The sequence below is a fragment of the Loxodonta africana genome, chromosome 22 (assembly GCF_030014295.1).
Source record: "Loxodonta africana isolate mLoxAfr1 chromosome 22, mLoxAfr1.hap2, whole genome shotgun sequence".
NCBI classification, from domain to species: Eukaryota; Metazoa; Chordata; class Mammalia; order Proboscidea; family Elephantidae; genus Loxodonta; species Loxodonta africana.
This window is the reverse complement of record NC_087363.1, coordinates 67,271,375-67,294,730: the sequence shown is the minus strand read 5'-3', so window position 1 is coordinate 67,294,730 and position 23,356 is coordinate 67,271,375. Positions and strand designations below refer to the sequence as shown.

At 40.4% G+C, this 23,356-nt stretch overlaps 1 protein-coding gene across 1 annotated transcript in view; it reads left to right on the top strand.

The window, feature by feature from the left end:
• XRCC2 (X-ray repair cross complementing 2) overlaps positions 1-23,356 on the top strand; it is a 63,109-nt gene that overhangs the window by 16,210 nt on the left and 23,543 nt on the right. The window contains exon 2 of the mRNA XM_010590091.3: positions 21,226-21,307. Within this exon, the coding sequence (XP_010588393.1) occupies positions 21,226-21,307 (82 nt within the window). The remainder of the gene's footprint in view (positions 1-21,225; positions 21,308-23,356) is intronic.

Sequence of the window (23,356 nt, the reverse complement as noted above, 5' to 3'; positions counted from 1 at the left end):
AGACTTTTAAAACAACTCTCATCCCCTTCTGTCTCTGTTTCCCTCCTTACCCCTTCATGCAGTCATTACAGTTCCTTCATTGTGAATACTCTCAGCTCCCTTGCCTCATTACTCCTCTAACTACTTTCCTAACCGTGGTTAAATCCAGTTGTCTCCTTTTGCTGTGTCTCTACCCAGTCGGTTGAATATTACTAGAGAAAGATCACAACTAGAATGACTGATTTCATTTTAAATTTATAATCATCAACCTCAAATGGACACCTAGTCCAACTATATATATATATAGTAATTGGTTCAGTTTCTCACTACAAAACATGAGTTATCAAATCTGACCTTACTCCTGAATTCCAGACACATATGTTCTGTTACCTTCTTGACATATCCACTGGACATCTAGTAGGCATCCCAAACTTGATATGCTTATCCTTGATTGAATCCCAGATCCAGGGAAAATAGAATAGAGTGTGTTAGCAATGGTGAATCTAGGTGAAGGTATACAGATGTTTACCATTCTTAGAATTTTTCTGTAGTTTTAAAGTTTTTCAAAATTAAAAAAATTTTAAAAGTTGGGAAAAAACTTAATATGCCCCCAACTGAAGTCTTTATTTGCCCCCACATTCATAACATCCACACCCCAACCTGCTTCTTCCCAGTTCTTCCCTCTCTTGCTAAGTGTCAGCTTCGCTCTACCTGTTGCTCGAGCCAGAAACCTTGGAGTTATCCTTTAATCTTTTTTCTCTCATATCTCATATCTACTAGCAATTTCTGTCTGCTATACTTTCAATATAAATATAGGGTCTCTACAAGTCAGAAGTGACTCGACAGCAACAGGTTTTTTAATATACTTCAAATATTTATCATGAGTTTGACCACTTTTCACTACTTTTCCCACAGCCATTCCTATTTCCAGCCACCATCACCTAGTTTATTACAGTAACTTTCCTAACTGTTCTCTGTGCTTCCACCCTTTCCAGTCTTAAAAACAGTTGCCGTTGAGTCGATTCTGACTCATGGCGACCTGGTCTGTTCTGCAGAGTGGTCTCCAGAGTGATCTATTTAAAAGATAAGCAGACTGCACTGCACCTGGCTTTCTAGAGGCTCTCATATCACTTGTAATAAAATTCAGAACCCATATCATTGCTACAATGATGTACGATTTGCACCCCAGCCCTTCCCATAACCTCTGATCTCACCTCCTTCCTTCTGATCTCACCTCCTTCCTTCTGATCTCCTCTATGACTCTTCCTTGCTTACTCTTCTTCAGACACACTGTCCTTCTTGCTGTTCTTTCAACGTGCTAAATAATCTTTTACACTCAACCTCAGGCTTTACGCTCCCTGTTCATTCTGCCTAAATTGCTGTTCCCTCAGAAATTCACGTGACTCACTTCCTCACTTACTTCAGGTGTCCTAAAATCTCAGCTTAGAGGAGAAGCCTTTCCTGATTCCCACTGTCAATCTTTATTCTTTAATTCTGTTTGTTCTTCCTACAAACCTGACATTTTATATTGTTTATATATTGTCTTCCTCCCTATCTCCAACTCCTGCCGTTGTAAGTTCATAAGAATAGGAACTTCATTGTCTGCTGGATTTATTCCTGTAGCCCCAGTGTCTAAACAGTATTTAGCCCATAGTTGGCACTCAGTAAATTCTTATTTAGTGGATAAGTCCCATGCCTTCTTCTCCCTCCCTCTTTCCCTTCTTCCTTTGCCTCACGTGTCATTGAGAAAGTAGAAGATAGGAACACCCTTATTTTCCCTCCATCAAATTTTATTTTCTGGAAGAGATTATGTAGAATTGGTGTTAATTTTTCTTTAAATGTTTGGTACAATTCTCCAATGAAACTGTCTGGTTCTGGAGATTTCTTTTTTCAGGAGATTTTAATTACAAATTCAGTTTCTTTAATGGTTATAAGACTATTGAATGGAGCAAGGGAGAATAAAGAACACCAAAGACACAAGGTAAGTATGAGCCCAAGAGACAGAATGGGCCGTATAAAACAGAGACTACATCAGCCTGAGACCAGAAGAAGTAGGTGGTTTCCAGCTACAACCGATGACTGCCCTGACAGGGAACACAAAAGAGAATCCCTGAGGGAGCAGGAGAGCAGTGGGTTGCAGACCCCAAATTCTTGGAAAAAGAGCAGACTTAATGGTCTGGCTGAGACTAGAAGGGCTCCAGTGGGCATGGTCCCCAGACATTCTGTTAGCACAAGACAGGATCCATTCCCAAAGCCAACTCTTCAGACACGGATTGGACTGGACTATGGCATAGAAAATGATACTGGTGAGGAGTGAGCTTCTTGGATCAAGTAGACACTTGAAGCTCTGTGCAGCTCTTGTCTGGGGGGGAGATGTGAAGGCTGAAGGGGACAGAGCTAGCTGAATGGACACATAAATACAGGGTGGAGAGAAGGAGTATGTTGTCTCATTAGGGGGAGAGCAATTAGGAGTATAGCAAGGTGTATATAAGGTTTTGTATGAGAGACTGACTTGATTTGTAAACTTTCACTTAAAGCACAATAAAGATAAAAAAAAGACTATTGAGATCATCTGTCATCTTGGTTGAGTTTTGCTAACTTGTGGTTTTTAAGAATTGGTCCATTTCTTCTAAGTTGTTGAATTTATGAGTGTAAGGTAGTTCACAGTGCTCTCTTATTATCCTTTTAATGGCTGCAGGATCTATAGTAATAGCCCTTATTTCATTTCTGATACTGGTGATTTGTGTCTTTTTATTTGTGTCAGTCTCACTAGGGTTTTATTAATTACATTGATTTTTTCCCAAAGATACACCTTTTTTTTTTTTTTTTTCAATTTCATTGATTTCTGCTCTTTATTATTTCCTTCTTTCTGCTTGCTTTTGGTTTCTTTTGCTCTTTTTCTAGTTTCTTGCAGTAGGAACTTAGATTATTGTTTGGAGACCTTTCTCATTCCTATTATAAGTGTATAGTACTATAAGTTTCCCTTTCAGCACTGCTTTGGCTACATTCTGCATAATTTTATATATTTACCTTCATTTCTGTGTGTATATGTGTTTTTTGTTTGTTTTTTAAGAGACTTTTTTCTTGACCTGTAGATTATCTAGAAGTGTGTTTTTTGATTTCCATGTGTCTGGAGATTTTCCTTTTATCTTTTTGTTACTGATTTCTAGTTTGACTCCATTAGATCAGAGAACACACTGCGCGATTTGAGTTTTTTTTTTTAATTTGTTGAGGTTTGTTTGTGGCCCAGGATATGGCCCATGAATTTTCCATGGGTGTTTTATCCGATATCAATATACAACTCCTGCTTTTTCATCCAATCCTTGTTGATGATGATACATGTACTGATTTTCTCTGAAGTCCCTCCTGTTAAAATAAGTATTTTTGCTCCTAAGAAAGGACAGCTTTTCCCCTTATATATGGATTCATTCATCCCATTCCTCCTCAAGGACGTCACTCCTGCCGCTGTCTCCTACAGTCAGTTTGTTCTGTCTTCTGCATCTTTAGTCTTCTTTTCTATCAACATACTTCCAACATACTCTAGGGTCTTGTATTTAAAAAACAAAAACAAACAAAAGACCTCCCTGGATGTCACACCCCCTCCAGCCCTATTTCTGTACTCCTCATTCCAACAATTTTTTTTTTTTACATTACAACAAGAGTTGTTTGTACTCACTGCCTCTGCTCCTTTACCTCCCATTCACTCTGTAGCCCACAGTAGTCTGACTCCTAGTGCCGTCCTTCCACTAAAGGTGCTGTTGTCCGGGTTACCAGCAACCTGTATGTTGCCAGGTGTAGCACTCATTTATGTGTCCTCATTATACTGTCCCTCCCACAGCTGATCCTTTATCTCCTTAAAGCAGACCTGCCTCTCTAAAACTTCGGGCCTGAACGAGCACAGCAGAGTGTGTACTTCCTGCATGCAAGATGTCAGGAGAGAGGATGGGGCTGGTCTACACATGTCTGTTGCTTCCTCTTAAAATTACTGATGAGAACAATCTTTCCTGTCCTGGGGAAAACAGAACAGAGGATGGGAAGATAGACCAGAAGTGCTTCTCCAGGGGGTTCCTCCACACGGAAGTGGGGGAGTAAGTGTTCTGCCAGCAGAGCTCAGTTCATCCTGTGCTTCACTGTCTCTCTCGCATCTTGCGTATAGCTGGTTTTTCTGTCTAAATGAAATTTTGAAGCACAGTCTGTTATAACTTCCTAATGAAATCGTAAGTATGCATTTAGTAGAATTATTAATTTATAAATTTCATAAGTTTAAAACTTAGTCTTTGAAAATCCTATTAGAAATTAATGCTGCCTAAATACTCAGGTATTTATAGTAATTTTTCCTTGTTTTTTTTTTTTAAATACTTTTTTCTTCTTCTTACAGGATGATTGCTTTTTAAAAAAAGCTTTTAATCATAAAAGCAGAAGTTGTACTTAGAAACAATGGAATTTAACCAGCTGGTATTTGAGTAACAGTTGCCTTTTCCATATAATTTAGACAAAAGCTTTATTGAAGAGCCGGCTACTCTGTGCAGAAGGGTAACTGAATTTTCAAAGTAGCAGAGGAACCTCATTTTACATGTGAAAAAGAAATTCGTTCTCTAATTTTAGGGACTAAATGATACCCACCAAAATTTTGCATTGATCACCTACATACCGAGGCACCTTCTTATTTCCCTTGCCTTGCTACTTATTCCAACTTCTCTTTTACTTTCCCTTTGATACTAGTTGTTGTTTTGTGCCATGGAGTTGATTCCAACTCATAGCGACCCTATGGGACAGAGTGGAACTGCCCCGTAGGATTTCCAAAGAGGGCCTGGTGGATTTGAACTGCCGGCCTTTTGGCTAGCAGCCTGAGCTCTTAGCTACTTCACCACCAGGGTCCTTGATACTAGTTACACACATGTTTTTTCTGAAGTAAATTTCCTTCCTGTATCAGTAGTAAAACTCTTAAGAATTGTAGTCAATTTGCAGGTGGAAATCAAAACCTGTTACAGGGCAGTCTTGGGAGTATTTGGTTTAGGATCTTTACCTCTTTCACTAGCATTTTTTTGTTTCATTTTGATTTTTGGTTTGTTTAATTCTATTGTAGTAAAATATGTATAACACAAATTTTGCCACTGTAACCATTTTTAAGTGTACAGTTCAGTGACATTAATCTCATTCTCCACATTGTGCAAACATCGCCAGTATCTATTACCAAAAGTTTTACATCACCCCAAACAGAAAGTCAGTACCGTCAGCAGTAACTCCCATTCCCTCCTCGGCCAACCCCCGGTAACCACTAATAAACTTTGGCTTCTATGTGTTTGCCTCATTCTAGGGTATTTCGTATACGTGGGTTCGTATAGTATTTGTTCTTTTGTGACTGATTGATTTCACTTACATAATATGTTCAAGGTTCATCCATGATATGGCATGTATCAGAACTTTATTTCTCTTTATGGCTGAGCAATGTCTTATTGTATATATATCCCACATTTGGTTTATCTGAATATCTGTTGATGGATGCTTGGGTTGTTTCCACTTTTGTGAATAATGCTGCAATGAGCATTCATGTGCAAGTACCTGTTTAAGTCCCTGCTTTCAAGTGTCTTAGATATATACCTAGAAGTAGAATTGCTATAAAAACTCAAACCCACTGCTGTTGAGTTGATTCTGACTCTTATAGAGAATAGATCGCTTTAACCACGGTGCCACCAGAGCTCCTTGGAATTGCTATACCAAAAACCAAACCCAACCCATTGCCGTTGAGTCAATTCTGACTCATAGCTACCCTATACGACAGAGTAGAACTGCCCCATAGAGTTTCCAAGGAGCGCCTGGCGGATTCAAAGTGCTGACCCTTTGGTTAGCAGCCGTAGTGCTTAGCCACTACGCCACCAGGGCTTCCTGGAATTGCTATAGGTAACCTTTTATACTTAAACTGATTTGAAACCTTGCTGCTGAAGTCCGTCTGCAAACAGATTTAATCACAAAAGACAGGAGGACATGAGCCTTTTTCCGAATGAGTCTTATATACACGTTTGTCTTAGGCATGTCATTCATTTCTGGTTAATTTGATCTTTAAGTGTTCCTTTCTGCTCTGGTGTAAGCTTTTCTGTAACTAAATGATGTTTAAAAACATTGATATGATATGTATTCTACACACAGACCTTGAAGATACACTGATTGCTTCTAAAAGGAGCTTTTGTTCCTGGATATAAAGAATCCGATGACATTCCGTAGGAATACTCAGGGACTTTTGATGGTAGAAGTTTGCACAGGTTATCTGAACACGTGAAAACCTAAACAGTTTGAGGCTCCTTATTCAGTCCGTCCTTCCACCAGTTCCCTGTTCACCTTAAGTTTAACGAGCAGCCGCTAAGTTTCTGCTAAGTGTACAGCACTTTGGGATTGGTGATGGACCGAGATAGATCTCTTTTAAACGAGTTTACGTTCAGATGGGGGAGACAGACTGGTAATGTATTCATAAGTATAGTAATAGCATCATGGAAGGACGTGGCCTCAAAGAGTGCAAAGAATTTTCATTAGTTCAATAGTCTAGGCCTTAGGGTATTTACACACACCTTTTTTTCCTGAAGTAATTGAGAGAATAGGGTAAGGACATTCCAGGTAGAAGGAAAAAATACACAAAGGTATAGAGGTAGCTTTCACTTGTTGAGTGCCTTTTGTAATGCCAGATACTGTGGAAGGTGTCCTTTTTTCATTTCTGTAAATAGCAATTACATGAGTTGATGTTAAGATGAAGGCAGAAGAAAGACTAAGGAAGGTTAAGTAATTTGCCTGAAGATACACAGCTATCATGACAGAGCATGTAGTCTGTTTCTGGAGTCGCAAGTACAATTTTTTGCAATACTTTCTTCCAAAAGAGGAAGGATGGGGGTAGTTATGAGAATTAATGAATTAGCAAAATTAGGAATAGATATTGTCAGCAGGGGGGTAATCTGAAAGACAATCTGGAGACTCATATGGGGGAAATTTCTCCCAAATCTCCAACTTTAAATTTTACCTGGTACCTTCTTCGTCCATTTTATATGTCATGCTACTTACTATTATTCTGTCTTTGGAAACAAAGTTTCAGATGATAGAATGTGAGATTGGAAGACTATAAGGATGTATACCTGATCATTTCCATGTAAGGACAGATTCATGGAAAGAATCTTTTATAGGAGAACCTGAGAAGCTTTCTTGGCTCCGAGGATATGGTCATGGAAAAGATTTTTAACAACAGAAGCTGAGGAACCCCGTCCTTAAACTGGTATTTGTAGCATGCGTTGAGCAGGCCGTGGACAAGCCAAGATGGATTTAACAGGATGCGTATTCAGCACCATACATTTGAACACATTGAGCTTAATCTTGAATGACTGGCCTTATGGCCGTCGTAGTGTGGGCATGCCCTCCATGAAACACATGACATTCCACAGCATCCTTGAAGAGTACAGAAGGAGAAGCGCAGCCCAGGTTTTGCTTCTTCGTGCAGGATATTGACAAAGTCGCTTTACCTTTCCTGCCCATAGGGAGTAAGATACCAACAGTAGTTGCCTCAGAAGGTGCTGTGACGATAAAATGTATGCATAAAATAGTACACTGAAAATCAGTGTAAGAGAGTAGTAGTAACAGTTTCTACTTTGTAATTTGGTCCTAATACAAAGTTGTTTTTGTTGTTGTTAGATGACATTGAGTCAGTGCCGACTCATAGTGACCCTATGTAAAACAGAATGAAACGCTGCCTAGTCCTGCACCATCCTAACAATTGTTGTTACGCTTGAGTCCATTGTTGCAGCCACTGTGTCTGTCTTAGTCATCTAGTGCTGCTGTAAGAGAGATACCACAGGTGGATGGCTTTAACAGAGAAATTTGTTCTCTCACAGTCTAGTAGCTTACAATTCCAAATTCAGGGCATCAGCTCAGGGGAAGGCTTTCTCTCTTTGTCAGCACTGGAGGAAGGTCCTCATCCTCAATCTCCCTTGGTTGAGGAGCTTCTCAGGTGCAGGGACCCTGGGTCCAAAGGACACACTCTGCCTCTGATGCTGATTTCTTGGTGGTACGAGGTTAACTCTCTGCTTGCTTCCCTGCACCTTTTATCTCTTGCAGGCCACATCCCAGGGAAACTCCCTTTACATTGGATCAGGGAGGTGACCTGAGTAAGGGTGATGTTACAATCCCACCCCAATCCACTTAACATAAAATTACAATCACAAAATGGAGGACGATGGCAGAATACTGGGAATCATGGCCTAACCAAGTTGATACACACATTCCTGATGGGGACATAATTCAATCCATGACAGTGTCAATCTGTTTCATAGAGAGGGTCTTCGTCATTTTTGCTTACTCTCTACCAAGCATGATGCCCTTCTCCAGGGACTGGTCCCTCCTGTTAATATGTCCAAAGCATGTGAGATAAAGTCTCACCATCATCACTTCCAAGGAGCACTCTGGCTGTATTTCTAGCAAGACATATTTGTTCTTCTGGCGTTCATGGTATCTTCAATATTCTTCACCAACACCATAATTCAAAGGCATCAAGTTTTCTTCATTCTTCCTTATTCATTGCTCAGCTTTTGCATGCATTTGAGGCGATTGAGACTATCATGGCTTGGGTCAGGCGCACCTTAGTCCTCAAAGTGACATCTTTGCTTTTTAACACTTTAAAGAGATCTTTTGCAGTGTATTTGTCCAGTGCAATACGTTGTTTGATTTCCTGACTGCCGCTTCCATGAGCTTTGATTGTGGATCCAAATAAAATGAAATCCTTGACAACGTAAGTCTTTTCTTCATTTATAATGATGTTGCTCGTTGGTCCAGTTGTAATTTTGTTTTCTTTATGTTGAGGTGTAATCCATACTGAAGGCTATGGACTTTGATCTTCATGAGTAAGTGCTTCAAGTCCTCTTCACTTTTAGGAAGCAAGGTTGTGTCGTCTGCGTACTGCACGTTTTTAATGAGTCTTCCTCCAATCCTGATGCTGTGTTGTTCTTCATACAGTCCAGCTTCTCAGATAATTTGCTCAGCATACAGACTGAATAAGTATGGTGAAAGGCTGCAACCCTAACACACACCTTTTTTGATTTTAAACCAGACAGTCTCCGCTTGCTCTGCTGGAATGACTGCCTCTCAGTCTATGTACAGGTTTCTCATGAGCACAATTAAGTGTTCTGGAATTCCCATTCTTTGCAGTGTTATCCATAACTTGTTATGATTGACACAGTCAAATGCCTTTGCATAGTCAATAAAACACAGGTAAACATCTTTCTGGTATTCTCTGCTTTCATCCAAGATCCATCTGACATCAGCAACAATACTCTTCATTTCACATCCTCCTCTAAATTGGGCTTGAATTTTTGGCAGTTCCCTGTCAATGTACTACTTGAACTGCTTTTGAATAATTTTCAGCGAAATTTTACTCATGTGTGATAGCGATATTGCTTGATAATTTCTGATTCTATTGAACCACCTTTCTTTGGAATGGACACAAATATGGATCTCTTCCAGTCCATTGGCCAGGTAGCTGTATTCCAAATTTCTTGGCATAGACGAGTGAGTACCTCCAGCACTGCATCCATTTGTTGAAACATCTCAATTGGTATTCCATCAGTTCCTGGAGCCTTGTTTTTCACTAATGCCTTCAGTGCAGCTTGGACTTGTTTCTTCAGTACCATCAGTTCTTGATTATATGCTACTTCCTGAAGTGGCTGAATGTCTACCAGTTATTTTCGGTACAGTGACTGTGTATTTTTTCCATCAGCTTTTGATGCCTCCTGCATTGTTCAATATTTTTCCCATAGAATTGCAACTCAAGGCATGAACTTTTTCTTCAGTTCTTTAAGCTTGAGAAATGCTGAGCATGTTCTTCCCTTTTGGTTTTCTAACTCCAGGTCTTTGCATGTTTCATTATAATGTTTTACTTTGTTTTTTCAAGCTGCCCTTTGAAGTCTTCTGTTCAGCTCTTTTACTTCATCATTTCTTCTATTTGTTTTAGCTACTCCACATTCAGGAGCAAGTTTCAGAGTCTCTTCTGACATCCATTTTGGTCTTTTCTTTCTTTGTCTTTTTAATGAGCTTTTGCTTTCTTCACATATGATGTCCTTGATGTCTTCCCACATCTTGCCTGGTCTTTGGTCATTAGTGTTCAGCGCGTCAAATCTGTTCTTGAGATGGCCTCTAAATTCAGGTGGGGTATACTCAAGGTAGTATTTTGGCTCTTGTAGACTTGTGTTAATTTTCTTCAGCTTCAACTTGAACTTGCATGTGTGTGCAGGTGATGATGTGTTCCACAGTTGGCCTCTGGCCTTGTTCTGACTGATGGTATTGAGCTTTTCCATCTTTTTTGACAGATGTAGTTGATTTGATTCCTGTGTTTCCCATCTGATGAGGTCCACGTGCATAGTCACCGTTTATGTTTTTGGAAAAAGGTATTTGCAGTGAAGAGGTCATTGGTCTTACAAAATTCTATCATGTGACCTCCAGCATTGTTTGTATCACCAAGGCCATATTTTCCAACCACCAGTCCTTCTTTGTTTCCAACTTTCACATGCAAATTGCCAGTAATTATCAATGCATCTTGATTGCATGTTTGACCAATTTCAGGGTGCAGGAGTTGGTAAAAAATCTTCAATTTCCTCATCTTTAGTATTAGTGGTTGGTGTGTGAATTTGAACAATAGTTGTATTCACTGGTCTTGTACGCGTATGGATATTATCCTATCACTGAAAGTTTTGTACTTCAGGATAGATCTTGAGCTGTTCTTTTTGAGGATGAACTTGACTCCGTTCCTCTTTGTCTATCCTAGAATAGTAGACTATAAAATTATCTGATTCAAAATGGCCAATACCAGTCCATTTCAGTTCACTAATGCCTAGGATATCAATATTTTTGCATTACATTTCATTTTTGATGACTTCCAATTTTCCTAGATGCATACCTCTTAACATTCCACATTCCGATTATTAGTGGTGTTTGAAGCTGTTTGTTCTATTTTGAGTCGTGCCACATCAGGAAATGAAGATCCCAGAAGCTTGATTCCTTCCACATCATTAAGGTCAACTCTCCTTTGAGGAGGCAGCTCTTCCCCAGCTGTATTTTGAGTACCTTCCAGCCTGAGGGGCTCACCTTCCGGCACCGTATGGGACAACGTTCCTCTGCTCTTCATAAGATTTTCACTGGCCAGTTTTTTCAGAAGTGAACTGCCATGTCCTTCTTCCTATTCTGTCTTGGTCTGGAAGCTCCGTTGGAACCTGTCCGCCAAGGGTGACCCTGCTGGTATTTGAAATACCAGTGGCAAAACTTCCAGTATCACAGCAAGACGCAAGCCGTCACGGTACGGCAACTGACAGACCCGTGGTGGTAATACAGAGTAGCAGGGATTAAGACTATGCCTCAGTTTCTTCAACCATAATATGGGAATGATAATAGTCCCTGGGTGGCAGAAATAGTTAATTAAGTGCTCAACTACTAGCTGAAACTTTGGCAGTTCGAACCCATCGAGAGGCACCTCAGATGACAAGTCTGGAGATACATGCTTCCGAAAAGTCACAGCCTTGAACACCTTGTGGAGCAGTTCTACTCTATATACGTGGGGCTGCCATGAGCCTGAATCAACTCTGTGGCAACTAACAACAATGATAGTATCTACCTCAAAAGTTTGAGGAATAAATAAGCTACAATTTTTAAAGTTTAGAACAATTCCTAGCTCATAAGAAGATGTGCTAAATAGTGCTAATTCTTTTTATTATTGCTGTTCCGTAATTATACCCTAACATACACCTTTTTACCCATCAGATACATCCAACATAGGACAAATTATAGATTGTCTTAGTCATGTAGTGCTGCTATAACAGAAATACCACAAATGGGTGGCTTTAACAAAGAGAAGTTTATTCGCTCACAGTCCAGTAGGCCAGAAGTCCGAATTCAGGGCACCAGCTCCAGGGGAAGGCTTTCTCTCTCTGTTGGCTCTGGAGGAAGGTCCTTGTCATCAGTCTTGCCTTGGTCTCGGAGCATCTCAGCGCAGGAACTTCAGGTCCAAAGGACACACTGTGCTCCTGGCACTGCTTTCATAGTGGTATGAGGTCCCTAACTCTCTGCTTCTCTTTCAATCACAAAATGGAGGACAACCACAGAATACTGGGAATCATGGCCTAACCAAGTTAATACATTTTTGGGGGGACATAATTCAATCCATGACATAGATCAAAGTGTATTAGAAGTTCTGCTGTAACTCTTCATATTTTAGTTAATGTATAAACCCAAAATCCATTGCCATCTAGTCAATTCCAACTCAGCGACCGTGTAGGACAGAATAGGATTGCCCCATAGGGTTTCCAAGGAACGGATGGTGGATTTCAACTACTGACCTTTTGTTTAGCAGCTGAACTCTTAACCACTGCGCCCCCAGGGCTCCATTCAATATGTACAAAACCCAAAACCAAACCTGTTGCAAGTCGAGGGAATTCTGAATCATAATGACCCTATAGGACTAAGTAGAACTGCCCCATAGGGTTTCCAGGGAGCAGGTGGTGGATTTAAACTGTCAACCTTTTGGTTAGCGGCCAAGCTCTAAATCACTGTGCCACTTGGGCTCCCAATCAATGTATAATGAGTCTAAAATATGCTTCATAGTCTCTTCCATATCTGGCATAGAGGATTTTTTTTGTGGTGGTGGCAGTGGGTTTTTATTAGAGAAAAGACAGCACGATGTTTGAACATTTTAGTAATGTATAATTTTTTTTTAATTATGCGTTACTAAAATTTTAAATAGTGCACATTCTGTGTATAACTGAAAAAAAACTACGTGCTAAATCTCCTTAAAAATTAAAGGTACCTCTCAGAAGCACAGATTAGAATTGAAGATCCCTTTTATGCCCTCACAGTGCCCCATGTGTACTTCAGTATACTTTTTTTTAATCTTCTGACTCTTCCCATTAAATTCTTTGAGGACAGGGACTCTGTTGCATCTGAATACCCCCAGCACCTAGCGCCGTCCCTGGAACATACTTGATTGAGTTTTACCCCTTTTGCAGACTGTATGCGTCCTCCAGTAATGGTGATGATGCAGAAAATATTGGGGAGTCTTCCTTGGGATTAGAGGGCATACTAATAGAGATGTTTGAAAGAGGCCAGATAATTGCCCAGGCAGGACCTCAGATTAGCTTGATTCTCAGATTAATAGGTCCAAAAACTCAATTTAGCCTCTGTACCCAGATTTTATCAGACTTGAGAGTACTGGCTCTGAGGTTGTGCAGCACAGTAGAAAAATTCTAGGCTGTAAGAGTCAAGAAAATCTTGTTTCTGACATTTACTAGTTTTGCCATCTGAAAAATAGAATAATGACAGTGTTAATTTTAAAGAGATTATATGTTTATAAAGTATGTACTGCTGATACCACAGTAAACTCTCAATAAATAGATGCTATTATTACTGTTACTGTAGGTCGCTGTGAGTCAGAATCGACTTGACGGCACTGGGGTTTTCTTTTTTTAGCTGTTATGAATGCAAAATCTAGCAGATACTGATTTACAAACCATATGCCAAATCTGTTAATTTACAATGATTGTTGAAACTGCCAAAAAGACTAAAATCCTTGTGTCCACTGTGTGTTCTTTCCCAGTTAGAAAAGTGTGCCTCAGGAACTAAATTATAATCAGGGAGTTGCTTAGAGAATCAAGAGAAATAGATTATTTTAGTGGCTGCTGTCACCAAACCCGATTGCCTGATGTGTTAATCTTCCCTAAAAGGAGTTAACTGTCAGTGTCAAGCAGAACTTAATTTGGGTTCCTTTTACCCCAAGGAGCCCTGGTGGTGCAGTGGTTAAGTGTTCAGCTGCTAGCCAAAATATCAGCAGTTCAAATCCACCAGCCGCTCCTTGGAAACCCTTATAGGGCAGTTCCACTGTCCAATAGGGTCGCTATGGGTTGGAATCAACTCATCAGCAATGGTTTTTTTTTTTTTTTTAGTTTTAACCCAAATACTTAACAAAATCTTCTTTGCCCTTCTGAAACTTCAGGTTGACTGTACTTTCTTCTTTGACTCTTCTTTTGGCTCATTCTTCAAATCTAGACAATATCATTATTTGTAATTTTCTGTTACAGTCAGTCAAGTCTGCATCATATTTTTAGGGTGTTTTCTGCACACATTTGGAAGATACATTATCCCATCAAATGATTTCTATACATTGTTAATATTCATTATTTGTAAGTATAACTCTAAGTATAATTCTGTTTCCAGATACAATGTAGAAGTACTTTTGCCCCCTCTCAACTCAATACAGGAGCCCTGGTAGCGCCATGGTTAAAAGCATGGCTGCTAACCGAAAGTTCAAATTTGGCAGTTCGAGTCCACCAGCTGCTCCTTGGAAACCCTATGGGGCAGTTCTACTCTGTTCTGTAGGGTTGCTATGAGTCAGAATTGACTCTGCAGCAGCGGGTTTGGTTTTTGTTTTTTTGGTACTCAATACACTCTGCTTTTGGAACACTTTTGAATATTCTGAACGGTGAAAAGTTTTCATCCTTTAAAAATCAATTTGATTTTTTAATAATAGTGGAAAGTCAGATCCTAACTGGCTGAGTAGGCTGGGTAACTGAAAGGAATAGGTAGTAGCATGCTTGGTCAAAAAAGTTATGTCAAGAAAATTGCAATACTTCGTTAAATACTGTTTTATAAGGAACTTTGATAAGGGAGGATTCTAAAATGTCTTGAGTGATGACAGTAACAATAAACAAAGTAAATAACTTGCCAAGTTTGCCATTCTGATGAAGAGGTTATTCATTTGCAAAGATGTTTTAAAAAGTCTTATAGTCATCCATGTGTTCCATCTTATTTGTGAAAAGTTCTCTGTCTACTTCGGTCTGAACTCTCAATCTTCTAGTTCAGTGGTTCTCATACTTTTTGTCTTAGGACTGCATTATATATTTAAAAATTACTGAAGATTTCAAAGAGCTTTTGATTATCTGGGTTATATCTATCAATGAAACAAATTTAAAATTTTAAAATATTTGCATTCATGTACAATAATAATAATAAATTCATTGAATCTTGCCATAAATGATAGTATTTTTGCAAGAAGTAACTATATTGTCCCCAACTAAAAAAAATGAGTGACATTGTTTTACATATTTGCAAATCAGTAATGTCTGGGTTAATCAAAGTTAGCTAGATTCTCATCTCTTCTACCATATTTTTACACTGCAGTTTAGTGAATTTTTTTAATATGGCCCTTTTAACCATGGTCTTTGTGACTCTCACAAAATGATTGGGTGGGATAATGCAAATAAGGTACTTGTGGGCCCTCCAAGGGAGTTGGACAGTCTGCTAATAGTGCAGATAAGGTACATGGAACCCTTGCATTGGTGGGACCATGCTAATAAGGTATATGGAACCCTAATGAAGGAATTGGTCAGTTTTGCCACTCCACCGGGCTTGAAGAGAGCCAGTTCCAGAAGCAAAGAAGGGGACCTCACTATCATCAAGAAGAAGAGCCAAGAGCGAAGCACATCTTTTGGATTTGGGTCACTGTGCTGAGACCCTCCTAGACCCATCAGTCAGAGCTATAACACTGGAGATGGCACAAAATGGCAAGTAGCAGCAGGAGAGAACTGGCGGCAACAGAACCAGGACTGGAGTAAGACAGCATGGTGGGCTTCTTTCTTAGCCCACGAAGCAAGGCAGCTACAATGGGTATACTGACCCACAGGGCGAGAGAGTTGAGCACTTTGGGCAGGAGGCTTGTTGGTGGAGTGGGGCGCCTCTGGCACTTACTGGCAGAGCTAAAGAGCTTCGTAAGACTTGCCTGATTAGGGCAGATGCCAGGCCCAAGGGGCTGAGGGCCAGAGGGCCTCGGGGCTGATAGAGAGGCCTGCCTGCAGGCACAGTCCAGTAGAAGCTGTCCTGATCAAAGAACTGTATCCAGAGTTGTTTCTGATCCTGAATTGTAACCTGTTAACTTCCCTAATAAATCCCATAACTGTGAGTGTAGTCTGTGAGTTCCATGCGGCCGTCATTACAAACTACAGAACCCGGTAGAGAAGTAGGGAGTGCCATGGGAGGAACTGCTGGCATCAGAATTGGTAAAAAGGTTGGAGGGTAGAGGCATGTTTGACCTTCACCTCGTAGGAATCAGCCTTGGGCTGATGTTGATGTTGATTCTCTTCCCTTTTGTGAAATTAGAGTGGGAGGTGTGATGTGACACCATGATTTTTACATACACAAATAACGTGTTTATGTTTTTTGCCAACTGCATCCTCCTCCCCCAAGTATCTTCATAAACATGCTATGCTAGTTTTTTTTACCCAACCTACCGGTTGCTATTGAGTAGATTCCAACTTATAATGACCCTACAGGACAGAGTAGAGCTGCCCCCATAGGGCTTTTAAGAAGCAGCTGGTAGATTTGTTTTTTGGGGGTTTTTTTTTTTTTTTTTTTGGTACTTTAGGTGACAGTTTACAGCTCAAGTTAATCTCTCATACAAAATTTTATACACATATTGTCATGTGGCCCTAGTTGCAGTCGCTGAAATGTGACAGCACACTCGCCCCCTCCACCCCAGGTTTTCGGTGTCCATCTAACCAGCTTCTGCCCCTTCCTTCTTTCTCATCCTGCTTCCGGACAGGAGCCTCCTATTTTTTCTCATGTATTTGCTTGAACTAAGAAGCACACTCCTCATGAGTATTATTTTATGTTTTATAGTCAAGTCTAATCTTTTTTTTTTTTTAATCTTTGTCTGAAGAGTGGTCTGTGGGAATGGTTTTAGTTCTGAGTTATCATAGCATCCAGGGGCCATGGTTTCACGGGTTCCTCCCGTATCAGTCAGTAAAGCCTGGTCTTTTTATGTGAATTTGAGTCCTGTTCCACACTTTTCTACAGCTCTGTCAGGGACTCTGTTGTGTTCCCTGTCAGGGCAGTCATTGGTGGAAGCTGGGTACCATCTAGTTCTTCTGGTCTCAGGCTGATGGAGTCTCTGGTTTATGTGGCCCTTTTGTTACCAATCACCAGTCTGGCACAAAGGGTACTTGTCTTTACCTGAATAAGAATACATGCGAAAGACACACTTTATCTTCAGCAAGCTTTATTTTGCTTGAGTCAGGCAAAAGGAGTCAATGGGTAACTAAGCCTCTCCAAAAGGCTGACTCAAAAAGGGGAGCAAGGCTAGGGCTTTTTTGTGGGTTTGGTGGAGATGATACAGTAATAAATATTTAGTGGGCCTCTTTCAAGGGACAGGTACTTCTCAGAATGGAGGTGCGTGTTAATTAGGTTGCATGGGCATCTGGAATCCAAGATGGAACCTGCTGATGTTCAAGATGGAGTCCTCTAGGTAGCCCTTGGCATCACTTATTATAGGATATAGTGCAAGTGCACTGATGTCTGGCACTAGATCGCCATCTTCGGAGGGCTAAGGAAGGTTAAACAGCAGTCACACTTTTCTTCTGTGCATGTAGGAGCCTGTAAAGGGAGAAGGGACTAGAAAAACACTAAGAAGGAGATAGTAATTCATGGGCTCTTTCAGCCTTATCTCATGTTGACAGGATGTGGTTCCTGTTTAGCCAGCTTCTAGATGATCATCTTTTAATAGCTCTTTAGTTCTGCCAGCACAGTTAACCTTATCTGTCTCACTTTTGTCTCTTGGGCTAATATTTTCCTTGTGTCTTTGGTGTTCTTCATTCTCCTTTGCTCCAAGTGGATTGGGACCAATTAATGTATTTTACATGGCTGCTGGCAAGCTTTTAAGACCCCAGACGCCACTGAGCAAGGCGGGATGCAGAACATTCCTTAATAAACTTTGTTATGCCAGTTGACCTAGATGTCCCCTGAAACCGTGGTCCCTAGACCCCATGGCTGGTGGATTTGAACTGCCAACCTAGTTCTTAACCACTGCGCCACCACAAGGTTGACCTCAGTTTCTAGCCCCTCCAGGGTCCCACATGACCCAAAGCCCCCACCATAAATCACATTGTTAGACTGTTGGGTGTGGCCCAAGGCTTTCAGGTAAACACCTACTTTTATCAGGCAGGACATTCCAAGGGTTTATAGATCACCTTCCATGAGCTGAGGGCAAAGGCCAGATCTCTCTGTGGGCAAAGTTAGTATGCTGTGTCATCACATAGACTATTAAGAAGATGTGTACTCAAGGGTTACAGTTTAATAAAACTAGAAATGTGTACTGCTTCATCAAAGAGATTCTGATGTGGAACTGGTGATTTTCATTATTTAACTGAAAGTGCATGGTGGTGAGGAACACAGTGTGTACTAGTACATTTTAAGCCACCGCCTTGATTGTGTCAAGTGCCAGAGTTTTTACCTACCGTAGCTTTTGCATCATCCATGCACATGTCAACGCAGTGTTTTCACAGATCATGTTCTAGTATTTTTAGGAGACCAATTTTGACCAGATGTACCCCTTTGGAATCTCTGCTCTCTCAAAGCACTCCATCTGTATCTTTGCCATGGTATTTGCCAATGTTTACTTGTTTTGTAATATAATGTCCCCTAGAGGACTTAGACTGCAAGTTCTTTGAGGTTAGGCCAATTGTATTTAGTCTCCATTACCTTGCACAGTGCTTTGCCCATAATGGAAAGTCAATAAATACTTGCTAAATTGATGTGTAGAACCTTTTCATTACTTCAGGCATGCTTCAAAATTTTTGCCTCAGTTAAAAAAAAGGCCAATAATGGGTGACTGCTTTTCTTCCCATTTGTGATTTGCTTTGTTTTTGTTTTCTTTTATTATATACAAGGGTTATCAAATCAAGGCTGATTTCTTAAACACTTGAGATTGAGCTTTGTTTACATTTCCCGTGATACCAAATTCTGCTTTCTTTCATCCTACATACCTCTGCCTGGGTTTAGGCACTCCCCCTCCAGATTGTTGTTGTTAGGTGCCATCAAGTTGGTTCTGACTCATAGCGACCCTATGCACAACAGAACGAAACACTGCCCGGTCCTGAGCCATCCTTACAGTCGTTGTTATGCTTGAGCTCATTGTTGCAGCCACTGTGTCAGTCCACCTCATTGAGGGTCTTCCTCTTTTCTGCTGACCCTGTACTCTGCCAAGCATGATGTCCTTCTCCAGGGACTGATCCCTCCTGACAACATGTCCAAAGTATGTAAGACGCAGTCTCGCCATCCTTGCCTCTAAGGAGCATTCTGGCCGTACTTCTTCTAAGACAGTTTTGTTCATTCTTTTGTCAGTCCATGATATATTCAGTATTCTTTGCCAACACCACAATTCAAAGGCGTCAGTTCTTCTTCTGCCTTCCTTATTCATTGTCCAGCTTTCACATGCATATGATGTGATTGAAAACACCATGGCTTGGGTCAGGCCCACCTTAGTCTTCAAGGTGACATCTTTCCTCTTCAACACTTTAAAGAGGTCCTTTGCAGCAGATTTACCCAATGCAGTGCATCTTTTGATTTCTTGACTGCTGCTTCCATGGGTGTTGATTGTGGATCCAAGTAAAATGAAATCCTTGACAACTTCAACCTTTTCTCCGTTTCTCATGTGTGTTGCTCATTGGTTCAGTTGTGAGGATTTTTGTTTTCTTTATGTTGAGTGTCTTTATGTATAGGGTTGCTATGAGTCGGAATCGACTCGACGGCACTGGGTTTGGTTTTTTTTTTTGGTTATGTTGAGGTGCAATCCATACTGAAGACTGTGGTCTTTGATCTTCATTAGTAAGTGCTTCAAGTCCTCTTCACTTTCAGCAAGCAAGGTTGTGTCATCTGCATAACGCAGGTTGTTAATGAGTCTTCCTCCAATCCTGATGCCCCATTCTTCTTCATATAGTCCAGCTTCTCGGATTATGTGCTCAGCATACAGATTGAATAGGTATGGTGAAAGAATGCAACCCTGACGCACACCTTTCCTGACTTTAAACCAGTCATATCCCCTTGTTCTGATCAAACAACTGCCTCTTGATCTACATAAAGGTTCCTCATGAGCACAATTAAGTGTACTGGAATTCCCATTCTTTGCAGTGTTATCCATAACTTGTTATGATTGACACAGTCAAATGCCTTTGCATAGTCAATATAGCACAGGTAAGCATCCTTCTGGTATTCTCTGCTTTCAGCCAGGATCCATCTGACATCAGCAATGATATCCCTGGTTCCACGTCCTCTTCTGAAGCCGGCCTGAATTTCCGGCAGTTCCCTGTCGATATACTGCTGCAGCCGTTTTTGAATGATCTTCAGCAGCTATGCGCTCCATATTAGTGTGACAGATTTCAACCTTCTCTCTGCACCTAGTCTGACTCTTTGTGGATCTATCCCCTGCTCCCTACCATGGTGAGCTGTTTGAATGCAGATAATAATAGCTAATACTTACATAGTGCTTCCTCTGTGCCAAGCACTCTTTTAATACATTTAATCCTCCGCAGCCTTGTGAAGGAGGTACTCCCTTGGGAGGGAAGCCCAGAGAAGTGACTTGGGAAGCCTGGTTCTGCAGTTGTAAGTGTCTCCTCATAGCAACTGTGCTAAACTGTCCCTCACCATTAGCATAAAACCACTTGGTGTCTCTTTTTGTCTACAAGCTAAACTCAAGCTCCTAAACATGGTCTTAAGACCTCCCAAGATCGGATTTCTGCTCTTTTAGGACCTTGGGATCCCCTACCTTGTTCATGCTACCAGGTCCGGCAGTCCCAGTCTGCTTGTACTGCGCCTGCACAGTGCCGTGTAGAACTTTAACTTTGCGCCTTAGCTGATGCTGTCCCATCTGCCTGTGCTCTGCTCGCCTGACGAATTCGTACTTTTGAGATTCGTCTCAAGTGGTAGCTCTCAAGTTTTCCCTGGCCTTTGTCCTTTGTTCCTGCCCCCACTAGGTAAGGAACTGACAACATAATGCGGGAGACAGATAACTGTATTACAGGTATGTTTAGTACAGTGTGAAAGATAAGTTTAAAGTGTAATGAAGATAAATATTTTGCAGTTTGCAGCTTGGTCCTGTAGCCCTAAGTACACTATTAGGGCAGGACTCATTTTATACCATTTTTTACTGGGTATATCTCTTTATTTATATTTGGTAAAAAAAAAAAAAAATTTTTTTTTTTTGGTACATAAACAAAAAGTGAAATGTTTTCTGAATAAATGAATACAATACTTTTTCTAAATTGTATTTCCTGTTTCATAATTTCCTCCAAGATGTCAAAATCATGCAGTGTTTTTTTATATAGATTTTTGGAAAAGTATAAAAATTGATTTCTGGGATTTGGTGTGTTTAGGTAATAAATTTCCTTTCTCTCTTTTTTTTTCTTTTGTAAGCTTCTCGCCCGACTTGAAGGTAGAAGTTCCTTGAAAGTAATAGAACCGTACCTGTTTGCTGATGAAGAATCACCTGTGCATGGTAAAATCAACTTCAAAATATAGTGTCATAACTTAAGTTTTATGAAACAAGTTTTTCCCCCACATATATTCATATTATTCACATACTCCTAGCAAGAAATTGTGAAATTAAATTGTTAAATTGTGAAATTAAAACTGAGAAACAGACCATGACAGAAAAATGTTAAGGCAGACATCTCCAGTCCTTCCTTTATTTGTGTCAGATGAGATGCATTTTGGCATATCTGTGGTGGTTGGTGGTAAATCGTTAGAGTAAACATTGACCTCCCTCTTTTGTTCCAACATACGATGTGAGTGTTTAAAGTTGTGGCTTGTTTATATTCATCTTCTTAAGAAGTTTGTAGAATCACAGGAAAATCCTTCGGTACCCGCTTGTTGTGTTAGTAGTTCTACGCTGGGGAAAACAGGTACCTCTCGTTTGTTAGCACTTCTGCACTAGGGCAAACATACAAAGAAGGCAGCGTGCTTTGTTTTTTGCTTTTTTTAAATCGAACAGTTTTATCGACATGTAACTCACATACCATACAAGTGACCCATTTAAAGCATACAGTTGAGTGGTTTTTTAGTGTATTCACAATGTTTGGTAGCCATTATCACAATTAAATTTTAAAATATTTTTATCACCCAGAAAGAAACCCTGCACCTATTAGTAGTCACTCCCCATTTCCCGTCAACCCCTTCAGCCCTGGGGAACCTACTTTCTGATGCTGTAGATTTGCCTGTTGTGGACATTTTGTGTATTTGGAATCACACAATATGTAGTCTGCTGTGACTGCCTTCTCTCACTTATACGGTGAAACCTGTGCAAGCCAGAACTTGGTGGAACTGCCATGTTTTCCTGGGTCTAGCAAGTTTTCTGTCTTTGACAGGTACAGTCCTACCATTTTTCTTTCGCTCATTTTAGTGAAAAATACTTTAGTTTTCTTTCTCTGACAGATACCTGTCTTAACCAGGCTCCAGCTTTTGCAAGTTTTATTGTATAATGTTTTCAAGTTTCATCCATATTGTAGCATGTATCAGTACTTCATTCCTTTTTATTGCAGAATAACATTTTCATTGTGGATATACCATACTTTATCCATTCATCGGTTAATGGACATTTTGGGTTGTTATGAATACCACTGCTATGATTATTCATGTACAAGTTTTTGTGTGGACATGTTTTCAGTCCCCTTGGGTATATACCTAGGACTGAACTTGCTAGGTCATTTGGTAACTCTGTGTTTAACCATTCGAGGAACTGCCAAACTGTTGTCCGAAGCACCTGCAGATATTACATTGCCACCAGTGCACTGTGAGGGTTCCAATTTCTCTGCATCCTCACCAGCATTTGTTAAGTAACAGAACAAAAATCTTATCTATATATGCTTTTATTAAAGGGTCCAGCTGAGTGAATACGGACACGCGTGGCTCTACCGGAAAGTAATCTGGCATACCTGGACACGTGTGTGTATCCATGCATCTGTGTCCCATAGGTACCTAGATCTGTACCCATGCCAGTCTGTCTGCAAGCAGACACATTGAAAGGAGTTAAGAAGAATATAAGTTGTTTGCAGTGGCGACCCACCACGAGCACGAATAGTAGTTTATATTTTGCATTTTATTCCTTACATACTTCTGTATTATTTTAATTTTATAAAACGATAGCATATAAATCTTACTCTATAAAAAGAGGGATTTATCTTAGTTACCTAGTGCTGCCATAACAGAAATACCACATGTAAGTGGCCTTAAAGAACAGAAATTTATTTTCTCACGGCTCTGGAGGCTAAATGTCTAAATTGGGATCCCAGCTTGTCAGTTCTTTCTGTGAGCCTCTCCTAGTTTCTGGTGCCTGTCAGCATTTCATGGTGTCCCTTTGCTTGTAGGTGAGTCCTCACGTGGCACCTGGCTTCCCCGTGTGTGTGTGTGTGTGTGTGTGTGTGTGTGTGTGTGTGTCTTCTGCTGTTTTCGTAACTCTAAGGTAATTAGGTTTATGACACACCCTACTCTGATATGACCTCATTAGCATAAAAAAAGAAAATCTGTTCCTAAACAGGATCACATCCAG